The 21,795-nt window shown below is 42.5% G+C and overlaps 1 protein-coding gene across 4 annotated transcripts in view; it reads left to right on the forward strand.

Moving 5' to 3' along the window:
- LOC116848112 (semaphorin-1A) overlaps positions 1–18,347 on the forward strand; it is a 348,311-nt gene extending 329,964 nt beyond the window's left edge. For 3 of the 4 annotated variants that reach the window (XM_032823874.1, XM_032823877.1, XM_032823878.1), the window contains 7 exons: positions 2,325–2,734; positions 8,462–8,550; positions 11,667–11,808; positions 14,316–14,664; positions 15,060–15,676; positions 16,596–16,806; positions 16,896–18,347. In XM_032823874.1, the coding sequence (XP_032679765.1) occupies positions 2,325–2,734; positions 8,462–8,550; positions 11,667–11,808; positions 14,316–14,664; positions 15,060–15,676; positions 16,596–16,806; positions 16,896–17,169 (2,092 nt within the window). In that variant the 3' untranslated portion in view covers positions 17,170–18,347. The remainder of the gene's footprint in view (positions 1–2,324; positions 2,735–8,461; positions 8,551–11,666; positions 11,809–14,315; positions 14,665–15,059; positions 15,677–16,595; positions 16,807–16,895) is intronic. The other variant, XM_032823876.1, reaches the window with a different exon arrangement.
- Positions 18,348–21,795: the final 3,448 nt, after the last annotated feature.

Consider the following 21,795-nt stretch of genomic DNA (forward strand, 5'->3'; position numbering starts at 1 on the left):
TATTGACTTACCTCGATGCTGCAGGATAGTTATTTACTGCCGTTTTCTGCACGTCGAAGAAGTATGAAGAAGCACTCATTCAAGAATTACTTAATATCCGAATTTTTTATTTATTTTCAATTATTTTGATTATTTTTTAATTACTTAATATATCCGACTATTTCATCCGATTTTTATCATCGTTACAGAAATGATACGATAACAATAATGACAATAAGCGAAGTGTGGCATTATATTACGTTAATATATTAATTGGCAAGTATTCGTGAAATTAGCAATTGGCGAAGTGTGACTATATGCAAACGGAATTTATATAGATAAACAAATGTTAAGATTATTTAATAAGGAGTATATGAGTAAATGGGTAAGAAAACGACGTTAATCTCATCTCTTCCTAATTTTTTTTTTGTCTTTTTTTATGGAAGTTTTGATGAGATTTGTAGCTCTTAAAAGAGCTGATATAAAGCTGCAAAGGTAAAGACAACAGTTATGCGTCCAATAATGCTGTTTATCAATAGATAAACTCTAGATGCGATAATAATAACAAAAGCTAAACAAAAGCAAGAAAGACGTTGGCAACAAAATCGCGGTCGAAGAAGCATTATTAGACATGAAAATTAACTCTTGGGAGATTTGCATTAAATTTTAAGGCCAATATTCACAGAGTTGTGATTTATTTAAAATCTTTGATTGAGAATTTAATTACAGACTTGTATTGACGGACCGTTATTTAACTGTTTCAATATTTCTTATATGAAATAATTTCATAAATTCACTGGATGTTGATGATTGATCGGAGATTGACGAAGCTATAATTATATGTCATACAATGAGAAACTATGAATGTTGGCCTAAATTTCGACTCGGGTATTTTTCTTATTCGCGGATATTCATCAAACGTCCGTTGGAAACGGAAACCTGCCATATAATAAATGATTTGACACACCTGGAAGATATATGATGTATCGCTGTCCACATCCTGGCGTCCTGCGTCCTTCGTCCTGGCTTCCCGGCTTGGCATCCTGGCTGCTCCATCGTGGCACTGACACTGACACTCGCGTAGATAAAATCGAGGATGCCCGTGTTAAATAACGCGATGTCGACGAACCACTAATCTTAAGTATCTCAAAAACGTCAACGAAATAATTTAATTATCCAAAAGGAACAATAAATAACGCTCCGTGACGTGCGCGTCGCTCGCCGGCCCGGAATTGAATGGCAACATACGGAGAAGTGCGCGAGCTGCTAACGTAAATTTGACGGCCTCGAAGGTCCCGAATGTTATGTAAAGAAACACTTTAACAACACACGTAAATCGTGGTGCGCGCGTCGCTCGCCGGTCCGGGACTGACTGAAAACACCGCGAGAAGTCCGCGAGATACAAAGGCAAATTTAACCTCCTTGCAGGTCGCAGCTATTTCAACTGTATGATCATTCAACTATAAGCAACGACTGTTGGCGAAGGAAGAAGATGTGTTTACACTTTTTGTTGATGGTTTTGTGCTACCGCGCGTCGCACATTTTTTCTCGTAATCGAGCGTTACATTACATTCCACATATATTGTAAGCGTCTAAGAAAGACGTCGAAACAGAAATTTCGGTTTGTACAACACCGTTACACTGAGAGGAAAGTGTTTGGTATTTGTAATTATAATCACATAGAGAAATAATTACTATAAATTATGTCCTATATTTTAAATTAAATTCTACTATAATATTATTGGTAATAACCTTATATACGTGTTGCTACTATCATTTTCGTGTTGAAATAAACAAGAATTTTTAGGAACCCCAAAAGTAATATTATATAATTTTAGTTAGATTAACCTTTCTTTTTTCTTTTATTATGTGTTAATATGTCGCGTGCACTAAAAGAAAAAGTATCTAAAGAATAAGAAATATTTATACAATAGACATTAATAACTTAATAAATCTAAATTCTTTTATTTAAATATAATAAACAATTAATTAATTATTACAATGATTTGATAAGTTATTACAGTTTGATTAATTAAACCAACGAATGAGTTACAATTAGTTAATAAATATAATTAATTGCTTTCATGAGTTTATGCTAAAGTTTTAAAAAGATTTTCAGAAAACGTATATAGTTTTCTTATGTGAAAAGTATTTTATATTTGTGTAAATGTAAGAGTATGTTACTATTACCCATCAAATAAATATTTTTTCATTCTTTAGATTTTTCTCTCAGTGTAGCACAAGGAGCATTAAAGGACCTTAGTATCTTCGAAATTCTTGCAGCAGAAAAATTTTTCGATTCTGGAAAATTCCGTTTTTGTAAAATACGAAATCGCACGTTTCAGAAATCTGGTGCACAACCTCAGCCTGACCGACTTGACGGAGCAACAGAGGCTAACCTGGTACTCGACGGATAACGACGTGAAAATGTGCGTGGTCAAGGGCACGCCCGAGGAGAACTGCCAAAACTACATACGCATCCTGGTGAAAACCGGGCCGAACCATCTGTTCGTGTGCGCGACCAACGCCTTCAAGCCTATGTGCCGCGATTACACGGTGCTCGCGGGCAACTACTCGATGGTGCAGGAGAAGGCGGGCCAAGCGAGGTGTCCGTACGATCCGCAGCACAACAGCACCTTCGTCTACGTGGACGGCGAGCTCTACACCGGCACGGTCGCCGATTTCGCGGGGATGGACCCGATCATCTACAGGGAGCCGCTGCAGACCGAGCAGTACGACTCGATGAGTCTGAACGGTGAGTGAGAATGAGCCGTCGTATCGATCGACTATCAATCTCGCGCCGGATGATTGATGACGGCTTAATGATGATCGCGCTCTGATTTATATCGAAAATCGCTCAGTTAACTCACAGCCATACAGATCGCCCGGCAACGCCGATTCTGGATACCAGTTTTTGTTTTCCGTTTGTGCAATCGCCGTTAATTTGACGGCGACAATTGCGCGTTTTGTAGTCCGATGGTTAATGATCGCGACTATGGATTTGTTCGTTTTCATCGCGCCGGAGTTCACAATCGTTCACGTGACGACACAACGCGGCTATGGCGAGAAGAATAGCGCTCGAAGAGGATGATAACATGACTCTTTTTTTAACACAAATGTCTATTCAAAATTGCGGGATAAGATGTCTGTCGTATAAAAACACGTACTGTCTAGTGTTTTACTCAATTTATTTAATTACTGGTCGCGTTTGAGTCGAAATTTTTAGGTTTTACGAGTATATTTCTCCAAATATGAAAAATCAATGAAGAATCTCAAGATACAATATACTACTATACTCAAGATAACTATACGGGTTGTTGTCTTATACTGAGAGAAAGAAAATTTAAAAAATAGTAAATATTTATTCGCTGGATACTAATATTTACTCTTACCATAATATAAGATACATTTCAAATAAAAAATATATATTACTTTGAAACCTTAAAAAAAAATCTGGACTTTTCATGAAAACAATTGTTTATTCTATATTAAAGAAAAGAATTTAGATTTAAGTAAATATATTGTTAGTATCCACCAAATATAAATATTTACTATTTTTTAGATATTTTATTCTCTGAATGTACTTTGATACTACAAATAGTTATTACCATTTTTCCATATTGAGACTCATAAAAAGGTTTGCTTATTTAATATTCAATTATTCTGATATTTCATCCGTGCATTTAATGTCTATTTTTAATTTCAATCAACTATATATTAATTATACAATTTACTTTATTGCACAAATATTAAGATGATAAAAGTTAAGTAATTCTTAAATAAATTTTTCTTTAATTCTCAACATTGGGAAGAATGCTAGCAAATGTCCATTTGTAACATCAAGGTGGAATAATAACATGCACAGATATCTCGAGATTTTTCATTAACCTCTTTCATTTACGATGTTATTTTCAAAGTTGATGTATAAACAAAAATCTCAATTTGGACTTTTAATATTTTCGAGATACATGGAATGCAAAATGCAGTAAACAGTCTTTGTAAACAGTGATTTTAAGAGTCGCAAGATCGAGTTACGTTTAGATTGTGCTAATTAGGCGCCATAGATAGCCTATAAATCGAATCCAATTAATTCGATCGTTACTTTCTAATTGCAAGGAGTTGCAGAGAGAAAAAGAGAGGGAGGAAGAGAAAGAGAGAGACTCTTTATTCGTATTACTTGAAAGTTTGCGCTTCTGTATCGGCATTCGGTCTCAGCGCTTCGCGAACTTTGCATTTCTTAACAATAAGACAATGGTCGCATTTATCGAAAGTATCTCTGCGCGAGTTTACGAAAGAAAGTTGCCGAGAGATTCACATTATTCGGACTAAAGAATAAGGAAAGTTCAAAATGGATGAATCGCGATTAGTCGGTATTTAATAAAAATTATCAGCACAGCTCTCCTCTACATAGAAAAAAGAGTATTCTTGTTTTGAAAACATTTTTCTTTCTCTTAAAATCTCTTCAAATGAAGTTACACAGCGTTAAATGAAGATAAATTACTTGCCAATACATGTTATACAATTCAACAAAGAGAAATATATTTTTATTATTCAAAAATAATTTTCACGAGTGGAAAACGCAAAATGTCCGATTGAGAATACAATTTTTTAGAATGTCGGAAGAAGACATTATCGTCACCAAAATAATCATTTTGCATATTATGAGAATATTATTATTCAGATAAAATTATAATATTATGTTGAAATTCGAGACTTTAAAATTCTTTAAACAAAATTACATATTCTTGCTTGCCAATGAAACAATGATTGTTAATTTGAATATATTAGTTTCAAGTGTACACTAATTCTTTTTTTGAAAGTCTATACGTATAAATGTATACACGTACACACACCAACATATAGAAATGATTTTACATAGAAGAAGAATTTTTGGAATACAGTTGCGCTGAATTTGCCCAACAGTTGACAGACGTCGACGTCGCTTTGTTCCGTGTCTTTCGCCGAGTTAAAGCTCCCCCGCGTTGTCATCGTTACCACGCGTCGTTTTGTCGCGAATCTCACCAGCCTTTTACCGCGATCATCGCATTAATTATTCAAGAACGCCGTGATCGTCGTCCAGCGATCCGATCGCGTCGTCGTCGAATGCTCGTGATCCTCACGCGCAGGAAACGTCTCTCGGTCGAGGCGAACGCGTGTCTGAATGTTTGAAAGTCACAACGGCATCCGCATAATACATATCCGTGTCCATTAAACTTCAACTGCGAGTTCGATTCAATATTTACACGCAAAGTTCGATCGGTGCGCACGTCGACTTTGAAAATGCGGCGTGCGAGCCCTCCCTCCCTCTCTCTCTCCCTTCCACCCCCCTCTCTCTCTCTGGGCGGGAAATTATTCAGAAACGTCGCGATCGAGCCGCGACCGTGTGTCGTGTCTCCTGATCCACACGGTGTAATTTCGAGATTAACCGCGCGTATACGTGGTTCTGTAAGCTTTCCCCCGGTACTTGGCCCAAGATTATTCCGCGGATCTTCCGGTCTCGTGTAACGAGGCGGGGTACGCGCGAGCCCATCAGCTCGAAATTTGCCCCCGAGATTATAATACGCCCCCAGTTGCGCTCTCTAATCTCGGATATCGCGTATCACGAAGAGACGTAACGCGGCAATTATTTGACTCTTAATCAACCGTTATCATGAAACGCGCGCTCGATCGGGCGAAATCGCGCGTTTGCTTACTGGAATTCCCCCGCGTTTCCTAATTATGTGAGACGACGTGGACGCGCTTTGTGTTCTTTTCTGCGCCGTTTCACGCGAATCGAGCGTAAATTCAATCCGCGTGATGCCGAGTCGAAATTTTGATTCTACCTTCGACCTCAGTATTCCCTTTTAATGCCTGCTTTGATACTCTGAAGCCTGTATCAGTCTCTTCCGATTCTATTTAACCTACTAATTTCGTCAATAGGTCTTCTTTAGAACTCACAAGTGGCATTTTGTACGTTTTCTGTCATTTAGAAGTGCGCGAAGTAGAACTGAAATTTCTATGTGAATCAAACCTGCACTAATCTTTCAGAATATACAAATGGTTCGGATCGCAAGTAGAATTAAAATTTCGACTCGAGATCCGCTGTTTTCCGCCAACGCCGTGTAATTCTTTGGTCATTTCTGAGCAGTACCACTTTTCTCGCCATGTGTGAGCAAAAACCTCGGGACAAAATTTTTTCTCATTTTTCTTACATTAAGGTCTCTACACTGAGAGAAAAAATATCTAAAGAATAAAACGTATTTATTCGATGTACTATAATAACATATACTTATTAATTCTACTTAAATCTTACTAACTCTACTTAAATTTAAACTCTCGTTTAAATGGAATAAACAATAACTAATTAAAAACTGAGGTTTTAAGAAGATGTGTATTTTCTGTTTGAAAGATATTTTACATTAGTTTATGTGAATATGTTATAATATCCATCGAATCAATATTTTTCATTTCTTAAATATTTTTCTCTCAGTGTAACTTTCCTGATATACCTTTTCTAGATGTTGTAGCCTCCAAAATGTTTATAATAAATGTCTCCTTTTCTCGCAAAACACCGAGGAAAGCATAGAATTGCTGACTGTTTAATCGTTCCTAAAATGACCCACGAATCATACAGAGACTTAATTAACAATCAACGTCGTCGACACGACAGATTTTTCGCGAAGGATATCGCGTTTCTTAGAACGCGTCGACCTTAGCGCACGATATAATTTCTGTCTGGCTGAAGCTTTGTGCTCGTCCAGCGGACGGACATCCACAGGCACACTCGCGTGCGCGCTCTCTCTCTCTCTCTCTTTTTTCTCTTCCTTTGTGGATTTAATAAATTAAAAACTGGTTTCCCGGGCGTTGTACTACGGTGTATTATATGGAACTTCAAAGTACGTCATCTTCGTCGTCGCGGCGTTAAAATTGATACGTCACTTTGCCCGAGGCGGACGGAGCCCCCAGTCCGTCGGGGTATTTTAATTGAACGGTGTACGAGAGCGCTAATCAAGTTTCTCCGCCCGTTGGACAATATTGATTTTCTCTCCGTCCGTCGAAAATTCAATTCTATCCCGCTGCCGCCCCCACGTCGTCCTTCTGCCCCGTTCTCCCTGCCCCTTACGGCAGCAAATCGTGAATCGAAAATCTCCGGACGATACACCGGCGGGGCTCGCTGGTCGCGACGTGGACGGCGTTTTTCTAATCGGTCACGGAGAGTCCGAGGGTCCTCGGGCAGAGAACGTGGAGGTAGTGTTTCTCTTTCGGGGGCTTCGTCTCCGCCGCCACCGTCGCGAATTTTCCGCGGCACTTTGTCTCGACGAAGGCGCAGTTAAACGCGACGTGAGACGCGAAAGGTGGCGGCAGGAAAGCGAGGAAGGAAGTGAGCCGCGGCGACAGATAGGGAGGAAGAGAGAAAGACGGCGGAAGGTAGCTCGGGAGAGAGGAAGAGTAAGAAAGAGAGAGGGAAGAGCCTCTCGTGCGCTCACGGTCCGGAGTAAAACGAGGTGAATTTATGGGGCGGAGAGCGACGGGTCGTTCGGATATACCTACGTGGCATGGCGAGATTAATATTACTTTATGAATCCTAAGAAGCTTATGAAAACCCTGTCAAGTTAATAAATCGATAAAGTTTTCCCACTTTATCGGGCGACCGACCGGTACGGCGGAACCGCGACACGGCGACGTTTTACCAGGCGACGACGGCGTTGAAATAACCGAGAGAAAAATAAAAAGGTCCTTTACGTAGCCGGTTTATTGACGATGGATGTCGCCTGAGAGTACGTGTGCACCGGAGGTCACGCGTGTATACGTGTGTGTACGCGTGTGTGTTTATGTTCTATGTATGAGTAGATAGGGGGTGATATTCCCGACGACGAGACGAGAGAAGCGTCTTATTATTGTAGCCTAAACTCTTGCGTCTCGCAGTCGTAAACTTTCGCACGTCGCGTTCGTTATTTTGCCGATAAAGCCGTCGAGAGGCAGAGAGCAGTTGTCGCCGTGGGTCAATTTTTGCGAATTAATAACCGACAGACGCGTCGTTCCTCAACGCGAACATCTTGATGCGCTTAATCGACGTAATTACGTTCAAATAATTACCACGACCGTCGTGATTAATGGCGTAATTAAGGGAGGCGATTGTTAACGTAAATAACCGGTGCTCGCGACGGCAGTGTCGTCGTCCGTTAACATTTCGAGACGCTTGGAACGCGCAAGAAATTAATGCCCGCCGCGAGAACGCCGCCGCCGCGAGTGGAAATGGGAGTTTTTAAATAAATCGCCGTGAGATTTTGCCCCTTATTTTCCGGCTGCTGTATGAGCGTTGTCTGGTTTATTACACGCCATCGATTGCGTTCCAGTAGGTGGTTATTACGCTCATTTATTTATAAGAGGAATTTATGGCACCATTTACTATCGAGGCGCGGGAACGCGCGCTCTTGCGGTGCCCGCCAACGCGAACACAAACGCGATAGTAGTTAGTAATGGTCACATATTCTAATTGCAGCGCCGAACTTCGTGAGCTCCATGTCCCAAGGAGACTTCGTCTACTTCTTCTTCAGAGAGACTGCTGTAGAATATATCAATTGCGGCAAGGTAAGAAATCGCAATCGGCCGATCATCTTTATCATTGCAGTTTATACAGATCCGTTCTAATAGAAGGACGCAACGTATGCGCGCGATGCATTGTCGAAATCATCTGTTTGTTCTCGTTTAAGGGGATGCTGGAGTCGATGACGAAGTCGAACAATGTCGATAATGCAGAAACGATCGTCACTAACATAATCACGCTATCCTTTTCGTATTTCTTGTATATACAGAACTTACATGAATGTGTGTTGCTTTGTTTTACCATATTCAACGGAAAACCTAACCATATATGTGTAGAAATCTTTCTGCAAACTTTTTCAATATTTTTAAGCTTCCAAATGCAAATGTGAAGGTAGGGCAATGTTTATCAAAATTTTTCTGTTTGGAGCATCCACAATTTCAGTATATACAAGCTGCGGAACTTTTGGATTAGGCAAATATCACGCTAACTGACAGCTTCGGATTTTATATTCACAATTTTTTGTTTGTTTTTGTTACATATCGAGCAATGCTCCTATTTATTTTTGCACGTACTTTCATTGCGTAAAAGTATTTGTAATTATATGTAACCAATACGACGTAAATTTTGCAGAAAAATGTCAGTGTTCTGTCGGTGAAGTTTTCAGCTTCAGCATCCCTTTAACCCTAGAAAGATATAGCGTGAGTCACATCTACTCGTATTGAAAACCTCGACTTTAGTACACCTAAAAAAAATGTAATATCATCCTTAACGCAATTTTTTCATATTATATCCCGATTAGAAATTTATCCTATGATCTGATGCAGGTTGATTCTATTTAGTTACGGTTTGTATAAGATAATATTATTAAGTCTTAATAAATCATGTAACGCAATAATAAGGACTTTATTAACGATAAGGATTATTAATAATTTGAACATTGTTAATTAGAACCCGACAATATCACAGCTGATCACTGATTGGGATCAATCTGATTAAGTCTATGGAATAATATTCTAGTCGAGATAGTTTTCAGAAATCAAAATAAAAATATTCTAAATACAATATCTTCAGATTTAGAGATAAATTTCGTCTTTTATGCGCAGAACACAAGTCTTGTTTTTAATAGAAAGTTCTTCTAAATAGAAGGCACTCAAGTAAACGTATTCTTCTTTATTAAACAGGAAAAATATTAGAATAATAGATTTCTAGTGAGGAGTCGATTATAATAGCACAAATTCATTATATACACAGAAAAATACACTGATTGTACTTTAAAGAATACGGTACAATTAAAACAGGAGTAATTTTTTCTCATTTAAGTAATACGAAAAAAAGAACAATTGTACCCATTTCATTGGATGATGAAATAAATATTAGAGAAAGAAAGGGAGAGAGTTCGAAGCTCCCAATATGAATAAAAGTTATTCACGCTATCTTTCTGCACAGAAAAAAGGACATTTTTGTTGAGAAAATATCTTTATTTTTTATATGTTAATCTTCAAATGAGATTACATAACGTTAAACAAAGATAATTTACATCAATAAATTTTATATTTAACAAATAATTAAATAAATAATAAATTAAACGATAAAATTCTTCTCAGAAAATTATATATATCGTAACTTATATATGAAACAATCTGGGACATAATATATATTTAAAAATATCATGTTTTCAATGTAACTTTTCATGCTTTCCATTAATGACAATTATTTTTTAATAACACGAACACAGGCTTCTTTTCGTGTTAAATTATATAAAATATATTCTCGCAAGTAACTTACCTTTAACGTTGTGTAACTTCATTTGAAAATTAATACGTCAAAAACACAGATATTTTTTAAACAAAAATGTTTTTTTTTTTATAAAATCAAGTAATATCGCCTTTGCATGCGTTGCGAAATGTACAAAATGGCGATACCGAGAATCCTTGATAAACGTGAGATGAACAGTAGAATTCCGATCACTGCATTTCGAGTGGTCCTGATCGTTATTCCTTCGCATTATTCGACGATCGAAATTCGAATGTCAGGCGACCCGTCACCGCGCAATCCATGAAAAGGCTCGTTATTGCAACATTTCGTCGGACGAACCGGCGCAACGGCGACGGATGACAATAAATCGGGAGATCGCGCGAGTAAGATTAAGTTTCGCGTCGGAGTCCCGCAACAGATAATACGTACAAAAGTTTCGCGGGAATTTGCTGGCCGCGCGCACCGTCGTTACCTCCGAGCGATTTTTAACGTCCGGTAAGACGATTACGTCTCTTTCGCCCATCGTTTCGCATTGAAAATCGGCTTTCCGAGGCTCGTCACTTCCTCTCTTTCGCGTGCGCACAAACGATTCTCTCTGATGGGCCGCCGTTACGGCGGAAAGTTGCGTCGGACTCATTGTGGACGAAGCTTAAGTCGAGCTCGACTTATTGTCAAAGGCCAGCGCGTTGCGGGGCGGAGTTTTCTCTTCGTGCTCTGATAATGACGCATAATTTTATGGCGAGCGAAGGATAAATCCGGCGGGTCCCGGGGAAAAAGTTGGGGCGGGTATATTATGGGTAAAGATTGCGACTCCTGGCCATCATCGCCGCCGCCGCTGCCGCCACCGCCGCCGTCGTCGGCGTTGTACGGCGAGAGAACGCCGTGAGGAGATTTTATGCGGTTCGGAATAAATTTATAATCTCGACGGGGTACAGTAAATTATTCCCCGAGATCTTCGAAATCTTCGCGCTCCGTCTCCCCGCGCGCTTTATATTCGTTTACGTGCCGCGCTGGTGGCGCACAGCCTGCGTGCGAGACTTCTATTTTAATTATAGGTCACGACAAATCCACCGCCGAAACGTCCCTCTTTTACGTTTTATCTCCTTTACGTGCCCGGCTATGCATTTTGCCGGATCGCAACTTGCCGGAAAGTACGGCGCGTTATATCAGACCGCCAGGGAAGTTTTACCCCGTACCTTCCGCGCGAGCCGAGAACGCGCGAGTGTCGCTTTAACAGCGCGCTCGCGCGGGAAAAAGAACGAGAATTAACTGAAACTATATATAAAAATAGAATTCGCCTCTTGCTCTGTCCCACCCTTCCTCCGCTTGACGCGACACGTTTCGGGGGAACGAAATTATCTCGCCTTACGGCGAAATTTACGAGACGCTATTTTCGCGTTCGCAGGCCGTGTACTCTCGCGTAGCGCGAGTCTGTAAATACGACCGGGGCGGACCGCATCGCTTCCGTAACAGGTGGACATCCTACCTGAAGTCGCGTCTCAATTGCTCTGTCACCGGGGACTTCCCCTTCTACTTCAACGAGATACGTAAGTACAAGTCGATATGTGCATAGAAACAGAGTTGCCAAATCGTGCCGGTTTCCCAAATCGTAGATCATCCATTTCTTTATTGTTATTGGATATGAACAACGTCTAACGGGGTAAAAATGAAAAAACAAATGAGTGGTGAGAAACATAAGCAATAACGATTTTCAGATATCTTATTTTGTACGCGCTACACTGAGAAAGAAATGTTTGATATTTGTAACTATAATGTCACATAAAAAGAAATTACTATAAATTCTATAAATTATGGTCGAGAAAACCATTTTTATCAAATTTTAGTGATAATATCAATTTTATTTTATTTTAGTGATAATATTAATTTTAGTGATATAATGTTAGCGATAATTACATTATATACACGTTACCACACTACTAAAAAATTATCTAGATATGAGACATTAGCTAAGATGATAAATAATCAACAAACACTGCGATGTCACGTAGATTTTGTATTTAATCAATATAGATGACAGAGAGACAAAACTTCCATCTGGGTTATTTATGAAATTTGGTAAGAAAGAGTCTCTCTATGGCGCCCATCCAGATTAATCCAATACTTCTTATAAAAATTGTCTGTGGTAGATACAGAAGACTAGTGACGCGAAACAAACGAATGTATAATCCTCCTAATCCACACGGAAAAAAAGGTTTGGTTGAATTAACTAAATATCTGGTCGAATATGAACGATCCAGAAATTTCGATTGAAGTAACCCGAATTCTATTTAAGTTAACAAAATTTTTGATAGACTAACCAAACATATCTGGTTATTTAATCAGACATGTCTGGTTAAATAACCAGACATGTTTGATTAGTCAATCAAAAATCTTGTTAACTTAAATAGAATTCGGGTTACTTCAATTGGAATTTCTGCATCGTTTATATTCGACCAGATATTTGGTTAATTCAACCAAATTTTTTTTCCGTGCACCTAAATTTGCTTACAGATATTGCTAGAATGTTGTTGCTGTAAATTCTGCGTATCACAGACAATTTTCTAGCAGTTACGAAAAAACAGCGATTAATTTTGACTGCGACATTTAGTATTCCGCCTAAACCAGCAAAACATTTTTTTGAGAGACCGTTTTCGTGTTAGGACAACCAAAAAATATGCTTAGGACCAAAAATAGCTGTAATTTTCGTTAAATAAATCACTTGTTTCTCTCAATGTAGTACAAGAAATAGTAAATAGAATGTATTCAAGAAAATCAGGTATAATTAATGAGGCACGATTTTGGCAACTCTCCCCTACAGGAAACAGAAAAAAGAAAAAAGGCGAATATAGGCCATATTAGTCGTTTTATTAGTCCGGCGACTAGATACATTAAACCTGCATTTGTTCGTGGTGTAACCAGACAGGAATAGGATAGTCCAATTTCACACAAATTTCTTATAAAATATTGGGAACGAAGTTTCGAATAGAGCTATTTATATAATAAAAATGGGTGATTGGTTCGTATCCGATATATTTCGATACTTCATGTGTTGAGAATGTGTAATTATATTGGTCGCTCCACTTAGGTGGAGTGGAACACCGGTAACATTTCGGACGAATATAAAGTTGACTTATTCACCCGACGAAAACGCCGAAAAAAGTCGTCGTTTTCCTTCACAGCTTTGTAATTTGAAATATCGCCGAGATGACAAAAATATTGGATGAAAATTCTCCTGAAGTAAACGAACCGTCAGTCCTTGTTATATAAATGGCCCTCTCCGAAACTTCGCTCGCGCAGACTACCTCCGTTTTCGATCTCCTGTAACTCGAATCGTCCTGGATACCTCTAGCCTTCACGTTTTGATATTGGGACTTTTATCTTCAATTTACTCTCTCTCTCTCTCTCTCTCTCTTTTGAGGATTGTCGCGTTATCCTTCGGCTCGGTGAAGGCAAAAACTAAGCTACGACTGAACGTGACCCAGATGAAAATTTGGTGTCGAGGGATGATATCCCTCGTTACCGCGATGGAAAGCACTTGTCTTGTCATTCGTCCGCGTTGAAACTCGGCTGAGATTATTGAAAATAATTGACTGAGTAATAAACGGAGTGAATTTGATAAAGATCATTATAAAATTTCGTAATCGAGGAATAGATCGGCGTTTTGCGGTAATTTATTATCCTTCCATTTCATAATTGCTGTTTAAATTTCGGAAACTGAAATGTGCTATTAAAAAATTCGCCATGTTCCTAGCGAAAATAATTGGAAAACAATACGAAAAATAGAATTGACTGAGTAATGGAAACCTCCTACAAGAAATCTTCTTGCTCCTATAGTTGAATTTTCGCCCGGTCCTCGAGCAACAGAAATTTACTTGCCTCTGAGTTAAGTTCCTTTTCCCACGTACGAATACCGCAGAAGCGGACGCGAGAGTTCACGAATAATCGCGCATGGTACACACGCAGGATTAATCGTTATTCCGGAGCGAGCCGCGTGCACACGTCCACGAGGACATGTCCGCGAGGATTAATCTGCGAAACGTTCTCGATCATACAGAGTCGACGACCGAGCTGATATCGGGCCAATACGGCGGCACGTCGGCGCAACTGATATACGGCACCTTCACCACGCCGGTGAACAGCATCAGCGGCTCGGCGGTCTGCGCGTTCTCCCTGCAGGACATCGCCGACACCTTCAACGGGAACTTCAAGGAGCAGACCGCCCTGAACTCGAACTGGCTGCCGGTGCAGGACACGAAGGTGCCGGATCCACGGCCCGGCCAGTGCACCAACGACTCGCGCACCCTGCCAGACTTGACGCTGAACTTCATCAACACGCATTCCCTGATGGACGAATCGGTGCCGAGCTTTTTCGGCCAGCCGATCGTTATACGCACCAGTTTCCAGTAAGTGGATATCCCCGAGCTCCGGCCGTGCCGAGCGATTTCAGCCGGAGCCGAAATCCAAATTGAACGCAAACGACGCGCAGGTTCTCTCTCTCTCTCTTTTGCTCTCTCTCTCTCTCTCTCTCTCTCTCTCTTTCGCTCTCTCACTCTCCTGTTCACCGCGTTCACGGGCTTTTATCCACGCATCGCCGCGTCGCGCAGTTTTCGCTACGCGAATGCGGTTTACGTTTGCGCCCGGACGGCGCCGATAGACGCTTTTATTCGCTCGTGCGCTGGTTTTTTTCCCCGCGGCGCGAAACAGAGCGAGAGCGAAAAATCGTAACCCTGCCGAATAAGCGCGATCGTGCCGCTCGCTTTGGACGCTCGCTAATACATCGTCCTCGTCGTTCTCCCAGTTACAGATTCACCCAGATCGCCGTGGATCCTCAGGTGAGGACACCTGGCGACAAGACCTACGACGTGCTCTTCATCGGCACAGACAACGGCAAGGTGATTAAGGCCATCAACGCCGAATCCGCGGATTCTCATCAGAAGGTCAGTCCGGTCGTGATCGAGGAGATACAGGCGTTTCCCTCCACCGTGCCGGTGCGCGGCATCAAGGTCGTCCGCGCGTCCGAGGCGGGCGACGGTCTCGAAGATGGCCGTTTGGTCGTCATCGCCGACAGCCAAGTGCAGGCGCTGAGGCTCCATCGCTGCTACAGCGACAGGATACTCTCCTGCGGCGAGTGCGTCGCGTTACAGGACCCTTACTGCGCCTGGGACAAGGTGGAGGGCAAGTGCAGGGCGCTGGTTGGACCGGCGGCGACCGACGCCAGCAGATTCCTGCAGAGCGTCGCGACGGGCATACACGCGTCCTGCCCGCCGAGCAAAAGTCTCAACAAGGACGCCGGCAGCGTTGGCGCCATCTCCGCGAATCAAAACAAGTTCCCGCTGGACTCGATGATACCGAACAAGGACAGCCAAGGGGGCGAAATCATCAATATCATGCAGGACGAGGAGCAAGATAACTCAGGTACGCGCGACACACATTTTTTAGTTCTCTTTTTCTTTATCTTATTTCTACGCTTATCTACATATTCTCACCTACACAATGTTAGCGTTTGCGTTTCACAAAGTGTCAAAGGGATGTAATTAAGGAGAATGGAGTGAGATGTTCCGGACTTCATAGTAGACTATATTTTCCGCAAAGTCCTAGAGAGCAACTATACGAAATTTGATTCAAATCGGTTATAGGATTTAGAAGTTTATAGGATATAGAGAAACAGACATTCTATTTTGTGTATATATATATATATATATATATATATATATATATATATATATATATATATAGGATGAGTTTTTTTAATTTGAGACTGCAAAATATTTGGAAAAATAAGCATTGTACGAAAAAATATTCCAAATAAACCCTCAGTATTTTCAAGGGGGCAATACTATCCCACAAAAGTTAGCCGTCTCCCGCCCTCTGGGGGTGAGATGAGGGCTAACTTTGAAATCTTAAATGGGAACCCCTACTTTTTATTGTAGATTCGGATTCTACGTCTAAAAACACGTAAATTTTGTCTGAGCGTGAAGCGTCAGGTAGCTCAGTGATTTAGAGCAGTCGGTAAGTGAAAGATCCGGGTTCGAATCCCGACCTAGCAAACTGCGCTCTCGATATTTCTCTCTCTCCGGAACGAAAAAGACACAGATCTCGAACACACGACGTCCCGTCGCCATCTAATATGCCCTCCTCCTTCTATGTATAGATTAGTACAAATAAAAATATGTTATATATTAGTATCGCGAATAAATATTTTTTTCTTTCTTAAATATTTCTTTTCCTTCATACACACACAATGCATGTATCCTTAAGCGTTACCAGACGTTGTGTTTAACGTTCAATAAAGCAAATATTATTATTATTATCATCGTTGTTATTACATTGTCAGGTCCAGAAGTGTCCGCCGCTGATACGCCACCGCCGCAATACTCGGTGGAGACTCTGGTGATGGCTGTGGTGGCCGGCGCGGTGTTCGCGCTGTGTGTCGGATTCGTGGCGGGTTACATGTGCGGGAAGAAGTGCAGGAAAGACGAAGACGACAATCTGCCGTACCCGGACACGGAGTACGAGTACTTCGAGCAACGGCAGAACGTGAACAGGTAGGGCATTTTTCACGGAGGAGACGAGGAAACCGAGCGGTTTCACGCGTACGAGCGCCGGATATAATGTTGCGCTCTCGCATTTCCAGCAGGTTACCACCGGAGCCGAAGCTGTTGCCGCAGGAGGAGGTGACCTACGCGGAGCCGGTGCTGGTGCCGCAACCGCCGAAACTTCAGTCCCCCAAGGGCACCATGAGGAAACCGCCGCCGACACCCACAGAGACTCTCTTCCAGTTCCCGGACGGCTACGGCTTTCGCGGCGCCAGGGACAACTTCGGCACCCTGCGCTCCCATCAGGGGGACGCGTACCGCCGCAACGACGGCTTTGCGACCACGCGCAGCGTCAAGAAGGTTTATCTCTGAGAAACGAGCGAGGAGGGGGGCGGCCGTCACCGGAGCTTAGGACGGCCAACGCGCAATCGCCACAACGCGACGACAGCCGGCAGGAGTAGTCGCGCTGTGACGTCCGGGGGACAGTCGAATCGCGAACTCGCCGGCCCGAGGGCACTGGAATCGCCTTCGCCGTCGTCGAGTGTGTCGTCGAGTTCCCCGTCCCCTCCCTCCTCGTCACCCTCGCCTACCCTCGTACCGATCGCCATGAGTGGCAACCAGCCGCCGCCACCGCCAACGCCACCCTGCAGCTTCATCTATCGATCATAGTCGTCGTCGTCGTCATCATCATCATTGTCGCCGTCGCCATCGTGGTCGTCGTCGTATCCTGCTCTGACGACGCGAGGGCATGGAGAGAGAGTAAGAGGGGTAGAAGTATAGAGACCGAGCGAGTGTTCTTACAGTCCTAGTGCGCGTTCACACCAAAAGTGTACAGCGGTAAAAGAGGAAGAAGAAAAATCGCAAAAGGTGAGAGAGAAAAACAGAGAAAGGAAGAAAGAGAGAGAGAGAGAGAGAGAGAGAGACCAGGCCGGAGATCTCGCGGTGCTTCGATGGATGCCGCGGCACAACTCTTTTTCGTCGTCTTCGATCATATCGAATACTTTGTTCCGCGCGCGGTTTTCGTTTCGACTCCAAACGAGGTAATTCGTTGCTTTGTGGTCGGTAAGAACGGTAGGTCAAAAGGACGCCCGGTAGTATTTCGTTCTTCGGCGCCGATCGAGTCTACATAGACGCGTTTGTATCGTTTGTTTGCACGACGGGACTCGACTCGGCGGCGGAGATCTCCGTAAGAAGCAGAAACAGAAAAAACAGAATTCGATCTCGCGCGAATTTCGATCGTTCAGTCGCGAGCGTCGAGTGTCGAGCAGCCGCGACATGACTGCACGGCTGACTCGTCGTCTTCGCTCCTGCCCCCTCCCCTCCCCCACATACGCACACGCACGCACGCACCACACGAGTCACGCAGCTCTCACGCAGCGTTGTGAGAAATAACATCTCGTAATTCCCGCGTAGGAACGACATTCCAGCCGGAGGTGGTTCCCGCATTGTGACCTCGCACGTCGAGCACGTCGGTCGCTCGTTGCCGCGCGCGCACACACACACACACACACACACACACACACACACACACACACACACACACACACGCGGTAGAACAGATCGAGAGACGAGCGCGAATCTCTCGTAGTATAGCGATTGTCGATTATCGTAGGTCTTTAGCGCCGATTCGCGAAAGAGTGAACGACCAGAGTTAAGCGGGACGGGGAGGAAGAGAGAGGAGAGGAGGTAGGGGAAGAAGAGAAGAGAAAACACGAGACAGAGGCGCTACGCGATCGTCGGTGCTCGAACGAGAATTTGTAAAAAAAAACTCGAGTAAACTTTCTGGTGATTAGGCTCGATTGACAAAATAGTGCGAACGTTGCGCGACGGTTCGCGACAAAATGTCGTAATCTCCACTATTTTATTAATTGACAATTAGTAAATCGAGGTCGACGTGTAGTTGTTAAAAAAAAGAGAGAAGGAGAGAGAAAGAGAGAAAAAAATAAAGAGAGAGCGAGGAAGAGAGAAAACTGCGCAACATAGTACTTACGACGAGGCTTTTTTCATAAAGTCAATTAAAGGAGACTATCCGCAAACTCGAAACACGCAATTTTTCTAATGTTGTAATATTTAATACGAGTGATTGATAGTGCCATTATATATAGACCACGTAACACTGCTGCGTGCCTCGAAATTGAAAACGATCGTAATCGATCATCAATGTTGTTGGCCGAATGTTTTCTCGCGATTGGCCAAAGTGAATTGCATTGATTGCAGTTTGATTACTTGTTGTAAATATAACTGCGGGTCATACGTTTTTCTTCTCACGAGCGCGTTCTTTTTGCACACTTTCGTGTCGCCCTCATGATTGGATTTCGGTATTCAATATTGTTTCTCACAGATTCTGCACATATGTAGTGAGAACGCTGTTAGATTCAAAATATACGCCCCGGGACACGATGAGGTGTCCCTTAAAGATCTCTTCAAGCGTTTGCGCGACACGCAATTTTTACATTCTGATTGTTTTTTGATATTTCAAACGGGATGCACGTCCGAGTTTCACGTTCTTTTCTCCCCGGTGATGAGTCTTACTCTTTGTTATCGGACACACATACATTTGGAAACTTGCATCATGCATAAAATCGTGGAGATTGCTATATTGCGTAATTTAAGTATACGTTATCGATATATCCACGTAGCGGCCAACTAGCGTAGATTACTGCGTTACTGCTGTCCAGGGATATGTTGAAACAGTCGTTCGAAGACGATACTACCTTCTAGTTTCTTGCGTGCGAACGTTGGTTCATCTAGTTCTGTGTATGCTTCGGAGACGCGCGTTCTCAGCGCCTGCACATATACGTAATAGGAAAGCGAAAAGAAGAAGCGACAGAGAAGGAGAAAGTGGGAAAGAATGAGGCAGAGAGAGCGGGAGCAGGAAGAGATGAGATAGAGAGGGACAGCGCTTATGTACATATAATACATATATACAAAACATACGCATCAGTTAGGGAATTTGAACAGCGGAGGAAGAACGGAAACGGAAAGGGAAATCAGTCCATCTGGGCCCGATGGTATGTGTAGACATCTATCTTAAAGTGCTTCTTATTTCGGTGTGTTTAGAAGTAACGTGTATGTGATATATTCTATATGACGAGAGAAAGAGAGAGAAAAGGGAAGCACCTGCTCTTCCCGAGCATCGAAAGATGAGAGAGAAAGAGAGAGGAGTTTCGAGCTCAGAGGGGCTCTCTCGATGGACTTGAGACGAGACGGACGCACGTGGTGATGAATTTCACAGTCTTTTGTTCATGAGAATTCGTCGTCGCGCTTCGTAACTATCTTTTGTACTGCCGTTTTTGTATCTATTTTATACACATTGTAACGTGTATAACAGACGCAAGTAGCTCACGTTGATTTCGACATCTCTGTCTCCCGCAATTCTACGGCGTCGCAAAAAGTAAAAGAAAGAGAAAACAAGAAGTAAAATGTAAAAGAAGAGGAGGAGGAGGAGAAGGAGGCCCTACATTCCAGCAGACTGTCTTTCATCGTGGAATTTTGTGAACAATCGAACCCGACCTCTTCGACACGCACACACGACACACAAACGTAAAAGGATACAGACTAATACAGGTTGTAAATTCCTCGCGAATTCCATTATCGCTCCTTTTCTCCGTTGATCGATCGCTATAGCGTTTCTTAAGGTTTATTTCGCGAAAAAAAAGAACAAAAATACATTCCGAGAGCTCGTCCGAGAATCATCCCCCAAACGGTAAGACTGAACAGATCCCCTTCAAGGGCGAGCCTCGAGGAGTCGTTCCTTTATCTCACGTGTTTCACGACCGGCACGGAAGAGGAAAATCGATGCTTTATCTTTTGTTTGTTTGTTCTCGTTGGTTTTCTAGCGACACGAGTACAAATTTCGATCAAACTTTTTCATTGTATTACCCAAGTGATTCCCGTTCCAAGCACGAATTACTACTCTTTATCACGCTTCGTCGGGAAGCTCGCGGAGCTTCCGTCGCGGAGTTTTGCGTTGAAGCTAACGACACGGTCGGAGTAGTCCTCGTAAATCAGCGCGGGTCCGCAATAAAACCGGCAATGCGAACATACTGCGGATGGACGGACGGACAGATGGACGGTGTATCCCGTTGCTCTAACGACCGTCAAACGATACGCGCGCGCACGATTGTTGGAGTATCTACAAACTGCCACGCGGCACGCTGTAATTGTAGATTACGTAGGGTAAAATCCAATATTTTGTGCTTGAAACAAGTGGAGACAACAGGAACACGTCTCACTGACACAAAACACTACTCCCCGTGGCTTTCCACGTGGTTACGAAGCTGCCATACAATCGAGCCGACGACTCCTTGTCGGCTGAATTGTCTCTCTCTCCGGAGGTGAGTAGCGTTTCTAATCGCTTGTTCGACGCGCGAACCAGGTGGTTTTCTTTCTAAGTTTGATACGACACGTAACGACTCTCCAATTCGCGATTCGTAACCCGAGTGAGATTCTATTGATTGTTTAAGCGATTGTGTTTCGTGAAACGGAAGACTCAGGCATGATACCAAAGATATTAATTGTAAACTAGAGACACCGTTGGTCATTGTGATGGTTAATCGTTAGAGGCGCACAAAACACGGTATTCATTAACGATAGGAAGGTGGCCCCCCTTGCACAGACTCGGACACGGTTATACACGAACGTGTGCGCGACACGCGGATTAAAAGAAAACAGAAATAGAGAGAAGAAGTACAAGAGAAAGAGATGAAGAAGACATACAAGAGAGACAGACAGAGAGGGAGGGAGGAGAGACACACACACACACATATACACACACGTGTAAGGATGTTCACCTTATTAGCGAGTTTTAATAATCATGTTGACGACACACTAGTTGGGAGACACTCGCGATATTAAGATCGTAGAATTGTACTAATCGTTGGAATCAAGTAATGCATGAAAGAAAAAAAAAGCAGAGCGATCGTGCACCATGAAATATTTTTCGAGAGAGAGAGAGAGAGAGAGAGAGAGAGAGAGAGAGAGAGAGAGAGAGAGAGA

Source organism: Odontomachus brunneus, unplaced genomic scaffold (assembly GCF_010583005.1).
Source record: "Odontomachus brunneus isolate Ranch 3 - 2012 unplaced genomic scaffold, Obru_v1 Obru_scaffold_090, whole genome shotgun sequence".
Classification (NCBI taxonomy): Eukaryota; Metazoa; Arthropoda; class Insecta; order Hymenoptera; family Formicidae; genus Odontomachus; species Odontomachus brunneus.